We start from the raw sequence: 10,083 nt of genomic DNA, 5'->3' as shown, positions 1-10,083 counted from the left end.
TATAAATTTTGGTTTATCTTGAATTGCAAGAAGTAAATGAAACATAAATAACTCTAATCAAGGAAGTTAATTTTCACTCACCACGAGAGCGCTTTCACAATAATCTTATTAATATTACGTAATGAAATTTCAGTCTTCATCAAGTATTGATGATATTTGAGAAAAATCTTGAAATAAAGAATTTAATACCAGATTAAGCAGTTAAGGTCAATTAATTCCAGATTACATCTAACTTGTCTTATGATTCTAGCTAGGACCAAAATAAGAACAAAATCATGATACATCAATAAATTAACACAATCTAATATAATGATATTTATACTAAAACCCCTCAAATTTATAGTTTTTTTCATGTATTCCACCTATTTTCAAATTTATAATAGACAAAAGGGCTGTTAAATCTTTTTCCTATTTAAGGGTTGTGATCTACCCCTTTGTATCTCACCTCAGTCTTCACGACTCATTTTCACTTTTAATCTATAAGGCTTAGTTTATTCAGTGTTGATATTCAACAACTTCTTAAACTCTTACTTCAGATGGATGATCCTTTTTCACCTTCAATGCTTGTATCTGCTAATCCTTTTTCAAATGATAACATGAATGCTTCGGACTGCTCCATTTGCTTGGAGGATATTACAAATAACAATGGACGCAGGTCAATCGCCAAATTACAATGTGGTCACTTTTTCCACTTGGGTATGCAACATAAATTTTAAAATTTTAGCTATAGCTTGTAGCTAGATATATATTGGTATGTTTCACTTGTGTATTGGTTAATTACAAGATCTATTGTCTTCTTGGATCTCTTTTCTTGAAGTTATTTATAGTTATGGACACTACTTTGTTTAGACTTTATTAATGAAGGTCTCATAAACTATTATAACAATATAATTTTCTCGTCCATTTAAAAAAAAAATGAAATGGAATAATAACGTCTCTCTCTCTGTCTTCGTTCTTCTCGATTCATCTCTTTCGGATTTGGAAGAACTTTTTCTAGAAGTTAGTTTGGAAACATTTTAGAGAAGAGAAAAAGTATGTTTTATGAGTAGTTGATTTTAGGAGTTCCGGTCTCAGGAAAAAGAAGTGTCTCAAGGAAAATATTAACTAAGAAAATGTTTATAAAAAAGTGTCTCAAACAAACGCTTTTAGAACTGAAAAAAAAAAAAAAAAAAACGCTTTCAGACAAGCTTGATTGCATAGCCAACAATTTTAATGAGTCAAATCTTTATGATTGTATGGATCCCCTTGTTTTTTTTCTCTCTACATTGGATGATGGGAAGAGAAGAGAAAATAAAAGAGTAAAAATTGAATCAGTACCTATTTTATGAGAGGCTTCTACCAATAGACTAAAACCATAATCCTAGTACTGATGCCTTCTTGTTAGATATCAAATATTCTCCCACGATACGCCTTATATCTTTTTGTCAAGTAGGTTTTGCGATTTTGACACATCTAAAACAGTTCAATAGTCTATTCATCCTTTATCTATGTATTTCGTTAACTTATAAGATTGTTATCGTCCTTTTCCGTACTCAACTTTTTTTTATATAGAGTAAATATCTTTTGGTGAAATTAATTGCTCCATTATATATATATATATATATATATATATATATATATATATATATATATTTCAAAGGTCTATTACTGAATTCCATTTTTGTGGATCATAAGCTTCTATATTTAATATTTTTCCTTTATTACCTCCTTCTTGGAGAATAATAGGTTCTTCTATAGGCATTTTTTTCCCTGATGATTTTATATTGTCTATAGGTTCTCCTGCTGTTCTAAAAACTATTTTTATTTTACAAACTTTCTTCTGGTACTCTATGCTAGTTGTAAGTCTTTCTATATCTTCTCCTATACCTTGTAATTCCCACGTTATAGCAGAGATTGTCTCTTCGTTAATCTGACTTTGTAAGAGTCTATTGTTTATATATATATATATATATATATAATGTAGAAGATGGAAATTGGCTATATTGTGTGTATGTGTGCGCGTGCTTACGTATATTTAAAATTTTAATGCAGATTGTATAGGTTCGGAATTTAATGTAAGGGGTGTAATGCGTTGCCCCAATTGTAGAGAGGTAGAAGATGGAAATTGGCTATTTTCAGAAGGCAAGGGACCTTATGAACACTATGACGTGGAAGAGAGTGAGGAGGATGATGAACTTGAACTGGTAATTTAAAAAATTATATCACTTATATAAATCATACTAGAATCTCCTTCTACTTATATGTTTTGCATTTAACATCTCTCTCATTCTCATTTGCTTTTTTCTTTTGTGATTTATGTATACCAACAAACATGTTTTATCAGACGATACGGGTTAATTAGGCTTTCTTTTATTTATTCTTCCTTTTATAATTTTCCTGAAGAGGAGGAAAAGGAAAAAATACTTTGTGAAATTTCAACCCTATACTTAGTGATGTGATGCATCATCTTGTTAGAACAACTAAATTATAACATCAAGTTAGTATTAATTATACATGTGTCTATTGGTTAATAAGAATATTATTTTTAAGTTATAAGTTAAATCATATATAACTTCAAAGGTAAGATTTAGTTACTTTTGAAGAATATTATTAGTTTCAACGAACTGTAGCTAGCTTGGTATGAATGTATATTGTGATCGGTTGGATGTGCGAATTACAAAGTCTCATAGTATTGATAGGTTAAGAAAAGGTACATATAAGGTAGTAGGAAGCTTTTAATGGTGTGATGCTTTTTTGAGAAAATGGCGAGAAATTGGCTCAAAACAGACAATATCACATATGTTAAGGATATTTTTGGGTTATCTTAAACTAACAACTGGTATTTAGAGCCAATGATTCGGCAAGACAAGTATGAAGATGACAAAGTGACTGTGTGGGGCCGACTTAGTGCCTTTGGTCTACGAGCCGATTTATTACCTTTATGCGTAGCTTTGGAGACACATATACAAAAAAAACGATGAAATTTGGTGGCCATAAATTCGTGGATGATGTGGCGCACACAATTATTCTCCAGATAAGCTCATATCATGAAGAGTTCTGTAGAACTTTGTTCGTTATGGGTCAAAACTTTGTTTGAGGAGAGATTGTTGGGTGTATAAATAAAGTTTCACATTGATAGTTAAAAATAAAAAAAAATAAAAAAAACATTACATATGATATGTAGGAAACTTTTAATGGTGTGGGTACTTCTAGAAAAAACCGTGCGAACATGTCCCAAAGAGATAATATCATGCTTGGGTGATGTGCACATATAGATCTTTTTGGTGCCACTGTTTAAAATTTGACCTCTACAAGAAAGAAACAGCTGTTTCACTAGAAAACCGAGAGCGAAATTCTAGTGGATCACCAGGATATTTTATTTGAAATTGTTCTAACATTGATTTTGCTTTTATTTGTTTACTTATTGATTTGTTTATTTAATATTTACTTACTAATTTACCTCGGAAATGCTTTTCACCATTTACTAGAGAATTTATATTTTATTTGAAATTGTTCTAACATTGATTTTGCTTTTATTTGTTTACTTATTGATTTGTTTATTTAATATTTACTTACTAATTTACCTCGGAAATGCTTTTCACCATTTACTAGAGAATTTGGTTGGTGGATGTACATATATTAGCTCTCACATTCTTACATTAAAAAAGAAAGAAAAAGGAACTTGTCTGACAAACTCATAAGCATCTAATATAATTTCTAAATTTTCCTCCTTAAACTTTTGAATAATTGCCTGAACAGCCAGCGGAGGTGCGCTACAGTCCAGCCGTTGAAGTGGAAGCTCAAATTGCTAGGGATACAAGGTAAGCTGAAAATCATATATATATATATATATATATATATATATATATATATAAGTCATTTGATCATAAGACAAGTGGCTATAGTATAAGTACTAGGTGGCGCACATTAATGAGACAAGTAAGAACATGACTAGTCATGTGACTGAAATTAGCCTATGAAAAATCAAGACAACCTAAATAAATTTTGATTAAACTAAAGTTACTATTAATATCTGATTAATGATTAAAAATCTATTGACTTTTGTTCTTCGATGGGCATACTTTAATTTTCTCAAACTAGAAATCAACTCAAGTTATAACTTATTTGATATACTCTCCTATTCTTACCCGATAAAAGACTCCCATTAAAATAATAATTGCACATATCTCACTTAAATATGTTACCCCAAATACAAGTTCAAGTTTGGCGCCAGTCGGTGTATCTTTTCTAACACTATCAGCAAAATTAACATGCATGCTAGAACAGGTCACTAACTTTTTTCTAATTAATTTTCATTTTCTTAAGTTTATATGCTAATATTTTATTTTTCCCTTCTCTCTCTCTTTCTTAAAAAATTCCGTCTTTTGTGGTCAATCATTCATTTATCTCTATTTTGGCTCTTCTCCCTTATATACACAGTCCACCAAATTTAAACTCTATTAACATTATTCGTAAACTACAATTATTGTTTGATTTAAATAAATACGAGATCTTAGTCTACCTTATATTTTCTAATCCAAACTATGCCTTGGATGTCTTTACCATTAGAGATATATAAATACAACTAAAATTTAACTTATATAAATTAGTGATGGTATAAAGAATTTTTACGCTATATTAAGCACTCTAAAAACTAATTTGACGTACGTAAATATATGTAGTAAGATTGAATTAATTATCAGCAAAACATGGTAAATAATTTATTATTGCTAGTAAAACTACATTGATATCCAAAATATTTTACACTCATAATATAAATCCGTCTGACAAATGTTTTGTTGTTTATATTTTGGTTATGAAAAAATGTAAAAGGGGTCCCGTTACAAACTTCCTTCCAAGGGTCTTCATATTGACGGGTTGTGCACAACACTGCCCAACTGCAGATGGTTGTGCAAGTTCTCATAGTACTACTTCCTTGCCAGCTATAAATGTCCAATGTCAGCAGCCTGTTACGAACATCATTGTGAATTCTCCTACAACTGTTGCTATCATCAGGAATGCAATCAACTCCACCAATGTGCCTGATGGAAATGGGTACGATTATATTTCTATATCTAAAGTTATGCTACTTTTTTTGAGTTTATTTTAGTACTTGATTTAGTATTGAAATTATATATATATATATATGTATATATATATATATAGAAGAGTTGGTAACCCGTGCATTGAGCAGGATTTAACAAAATGAACCATTTCTCTTTGAGAAGATATGTTCTTTTGACAAAATTAACACATCTTGAGGGACAGATAAACAACACTACATAGTTGAGTGACATATGAGAAAGCAACACTCAAATTGAGGAGTAGCTCTTTATATTTGATCGCTTTGACGTTTATACTACTCCTAGTATATGATATGAATGTGATTATTTAAGAATATTATATGACGTGAACGTATTATAGTCGTACACTATATATTTCTATTAATCAACATTAGGATGGTTTTTGAATTAATGATAAGAGTAATATTTTTTGTGACATCCTCACCACCACAAAGTCAGAAACTCACAACTGCGGCAACCAATATATGCATGTTGTAGCATTTTCTAAACTTCTAGTGGCGTCAAACAAAAATATATATACAAGCCACTTGATTCTTCAATTGAAGTTCACTCTTATTCTTCACTAAGCTATATATCTTTTATATTGTACTTTGGTAGAGTGCAGTGTATTATTTTCTCAATTTTGCTAATTAATTATTTCATGTGTCATATGTTACTAGGCCTACAGGAGCTGCAAATGGAGGACCGATGCAAATCCTTATCCATCAGCAGTTTCAACCAATGCAAATTCCTGCTCCTTCGTCTGATGTTAATGGAACTGTCGAGCGTGAAGAAGCGACGCCTCCGCCATCAGAAAATGGACCAGCACCTCAACCAAATGAGCAGGCTGTTACTAATAATCCAGAACCTAATTATCTTGAGCTTACTCTGGCAACTGAATCAACTATTGAGGAGATCAATCACCTTTTGCCCGAAAGCATGAACCTGGAAAATTCTACAGAGGAGACTAAGCAAGCTTCTGATGAACAAGATGATGAAATGGAGGAAAATATCGACTGTTCAAGTTGCTCTTCCCTTGAATTCTGAATGAATAGTACCATGATCGTATATATGGTACTTATGACTTATTATGAACTATTTATTTTAGTGTTTGTGTTTTGGGATTGTTTTCTGTCTTGTTTTTAAAGAGTGTGCGATATGTCATAGTACTTGGAAACTTTTGATTATCCCAGTGATGGGTTGACATTTTCATAATTAATTATCAGTTTCAAATTGCTTTGTTTATCTACTTTTTTTTTTATTATTTTTTATTTTTAAATTTATGTCTTTGAGGTGGCGTGGACCTTTTATTTCTTCGGGATGGAATGTACAGGAAACAGAGGGTAAAAGTGGCCTCTGGAGAAGAGCATTTACAAGATTCATATGCTTGCTTGAGGTACTCTATAGTGAGAAATAAACTCTCTAAGCAAAAATTAGGTTCACAAAAATTTACAGTTGTACAAAGATGTTCTTCCTTTGTTTATGCCTAATTGATGCCATATTTGCCTTGTCAAGAATGTATGGCCCTATCGCATCTTTACGAAGGTCTTTGGACTGAAAAAAATGCCCATCTTGTTCGTCGATGCTCCATTTGGCTAGCGCGTCCGCGATTTGATTAGCTTCTCTATAACAATGTTGGATAATATGATTTGTTTGAGATAGCATTTGTTTGATATCATCTATGGCGTCTTGGAGTTGCCATGCGTTGTTCGTATTGCCCTTGAGAATATTGACAACAACCAAGGAATCCCATTCAAGGATTATGTTTCGAAAACCTTGAGAAATACACCATTGCACCCCTAATTTGGCCGCAAATGCTTCTGCTAAATTGATGCTTCCCTTGCCTAGATTTTTAGCAAATGCCGAGATGAGTGTGCCATTGTAATCTCTGATAATTCCTCCGACTCCTATCGAATCATCACTGTTATGGCTGCCATCCGTATTGACTCTTATCCAATCTAATGGGGGTTTGATCCACTTCACTATGATGCACTCGATCTTGTGTGAAATCTGCATGATCTGCTTGCTAAGTCCATTCTAGTGTGGGTTGTAATTAGTCTTTGAGATTATCCACCTGAAATGATAAGAAACATTGTAAATTAGTCTGGTCTTAGACACTTTAGAGTTACCATACCTGTTTGAGCACCGAGCCTTCCAAATTTCCAGCATATGACCATAGGGGCTGCTTTGAGTATTTCTCTGTGAAGTCCATTTCTTGCCTTGGTTATCCACCATTTCAATAAAAATTGTCCTGATTGTGCCAGGTTCCCATAGAATACCCAGTGGAGTTCCCTAAAAAAAAAAATCCAAACATCTTTGGCCAAATCTCCATCTAAGAATGTTTGCTGAATAGTCTCTGTTTAGCCCACTACACAACAACACCTGGAAGCAAAAACAATTCCAAAGCTACTAATGGTTTCATCAAAGGGAAATTTTCTTTTTAACATTTTCCAAACTAAAAATGACATTTTAAAAGGAATTAATTTGTGCCAAATTTTTTGGAAGAAAGGGTCTTTTATACGAGTTTTCCTGTTAATCATCCATGGGAAGAAGTAGAGAACTTGCCACTAGAACAAGACATCCAAACACAACAATCATCCCTAGCATGACTCCTGATAGGAATATTAAGAATAGTTTCAGAAAGAAATTCAGGGGAATGCATGTGGTCTATGTTCCAAGTACCATCCACTATCAGGTCATTCACTATCTAAGTTCTATTAATGTTATCATGGTTTATAGCTTGAGCAATGGCCCCTAGACCCGTCTAGTTGTCCCACCATAGATTAGAAGAGCCTAAGTTAATCTTCCACAACATTTGCTCCTCCGCTTTGTCTTTGACCTCTAACATGCTTTGCCACCCATGAGACAGGCCTGCTCTCCATTTTCTGTCGACTGGATGAGCTAATGGACAATATTTGGTCTTAATAAAATCAGCCCAAAGAGAGTTGACGGTTCTAAATCTCCACCATCTTTTCATTGCAAGTGCCTCGTTGATATCCTTCAATCTTCTAAAGCCAATTCCACCATCATCGGTGGGATAGCACATTGTGATATCTTATCCTAATATTATACAGTAGTCATTTGTCAAGTTGAAAAGAACCCATAGCATCACTCTACAGTTGTTAAAATGCTAAAAAGAACTTGTTCGAATCTAGTCATTGTCATGTCCCAAATCGGTGAACGTACGGGCACCTACCCTTTTTCCACCTGATAGGCGAACCTGTTCCTTAACCACAATTCGAATCAATAATAATGTAAACCAAACCATCAAATATATATAATAAGTCTAGAGTAGATAAGTAAATAAGTGCGGAAATAATACAAACAATCCCAAGAAATCTGTTCTAGGGCCGTACAAGAGCCATTACTACAAATACTACAAGTCTGAATATGAATACATAGTCTGAAAAAGTGGAATACTGTCTCGGAACATCAAAATAAGACAAGTAAATAAGAAGAGGCATCCGGGCTGCAGATCCGTCCATGTGCTTACCCTAGATGCTGGTCAGCAAAGCCTTGGGAATTAGCCCCGAGGAGAGGAAGTCGACCCTGTCACCTACTCTACTCTCATAAAAGAATCCAGCAAGGTAGTATCAGTACAAACACTATGTACTGGTAGGTATTATAGGCCGACAACAGCTAGCTAACATATATAAACGAAGAGAGAAGATAAACATGCTTACAATAAAGTATCAATCAACACAGTCCAAGAATAGTATCATAAGTACAGAAAGATCAACAGCCGAATCATAGCCTATGGTGAAGCACCTAAACACAAGTCTGCCAAGAATGATCACAACTACAAGTACAACCCACGAATCCGATCAATGGATGCAAAATGAGATGATAATGATGAATGCATATGCAATGCAATGATACACACACGCTCCGGGCAGAATACTTCCACGCCTCGATAGTTATGACCCACGGGGCACCTGCAAAGTCTATGTAGTTGTTGCGGCACACAGCCCGATCTTATATATATATATATATATATATATATATATATATATATTGCGGCGCGCAACCCGATCCAATATATGTATAATATATTTTGTGGCACGCAACATGATCCAAATGTATGAGTATGAATGCATGAATGATATCAATTCCAATGAGAATCTATCAATACCAATGGTGCCACACATGGACACATATCACAACATCACGAATAAATCACATCCTTCTTCTTTATAAGACAATACCCAATAAATGAGAGATACGGGTTCACAATCATGATAAGACAACTCAGCATCAAGTCTAATATCACACACGTGGCAACAAACTAATAGATCATAACAAGGCAACAAGCCACAATCAAACAATAATACCAAACCCAAGTAATCCATCCCAATTTCGTACTCGAAGGTGTACATGCTTTCTCCAACAATTACTAAATCTACATATGCTTCGCTAACCAAAGTCTAACCATAAGGTAAGTCGTAACCTACCTGGTAGCCGAGTGGGAGCGAAGAATAATCACACATTTGCCTTGCCTTTTCGGAGAGCCTCAAAATACTCAAAGCCTATCCATTGTTGAATTCTAAGTTAGAAACAAGGAAAAACGATACCTATATTTCTAGGCTATCTTTCGAATCAAAATCAACTATGGAAGAAGCGGAAGACGGGCTCACAAGGGCAAAACGGATATTTTAAAAGTGAACTCGTTAACCCAACATTCTAGAAGTTCAAATCCACTATTCAATTGCTAGATTAACTCGAGAATAGGTCAATTTCATTATTCAAGTCAAAACCCCTAATTTGGGTATAAATCCTAACTTTCAATCTTTCAATTCTGTCACGACCCAGCCCCGTGGGCCGCGACTGGCACCCTACCTGGGTACCCAGACCAAATCGCATATTCATTTCCGAATCCAAACTTATTTCAGAATTTTCAAGAAGTTATATCAAACATAATTTATATCGAAAATATGTCTTAAGCGGTCATATCAAATCAAACTCAAACAAAGCGGCGGAATAGACATCGCCGGTCAAAATACAATTATATACAAAAGGGCCATTTGGGGCCATCATATCAAAC

General features: G+C 33.8%; 1 protein-coding gene across 1 annotated transcript; it reads left to right on the top strand.

Moving 5' to 3' along the window:
• Positions 1–432: 432 nt before the first annotated feature.
• On the top strand, positions 433–6,632 carry LOC132621417 (uncharacterized). The gene is made up of 5 exons (XM_060335681.1): positions 433–696; positions 2,032–2,183; positions 3,739–3,800; positions 4,813–5,034; positions 5,723–6,632. Exons 1-5 carry the CDS (start codon positions 537–539, stop codon positions 6,087–6,089), a joined length of 963 nt encoding a protein of 320 aa, XP_060191664.1. The 5' UTR covers positions 433–536; the 3' UTR covers positions 6,090–6,632.
• The last annotated feature ends 3,451 nt before the right edge of the window (positions 6,633–10,083 follow it).

Source organism: Lycium barbarum, chromosome 2 (genome assembly GCF_019175385.1).
Source record: "Lycium barbarum isolate Lr01 chromosome 2, ASM1917538v2, whole genome shotgun sequence".
Classification (NCBI taxonomy): Eukaryota; Viridiplantae; Streptophyta; class Magnoliopsida; order Solanales; family Solanaceae; genus Lycium; species Lycium barbarum.
The sequence above is the reverse complement of the archived record's forward strand: the minus strand, read 5'-3'. Positions and strand labels throughout refer to the sequence as shown.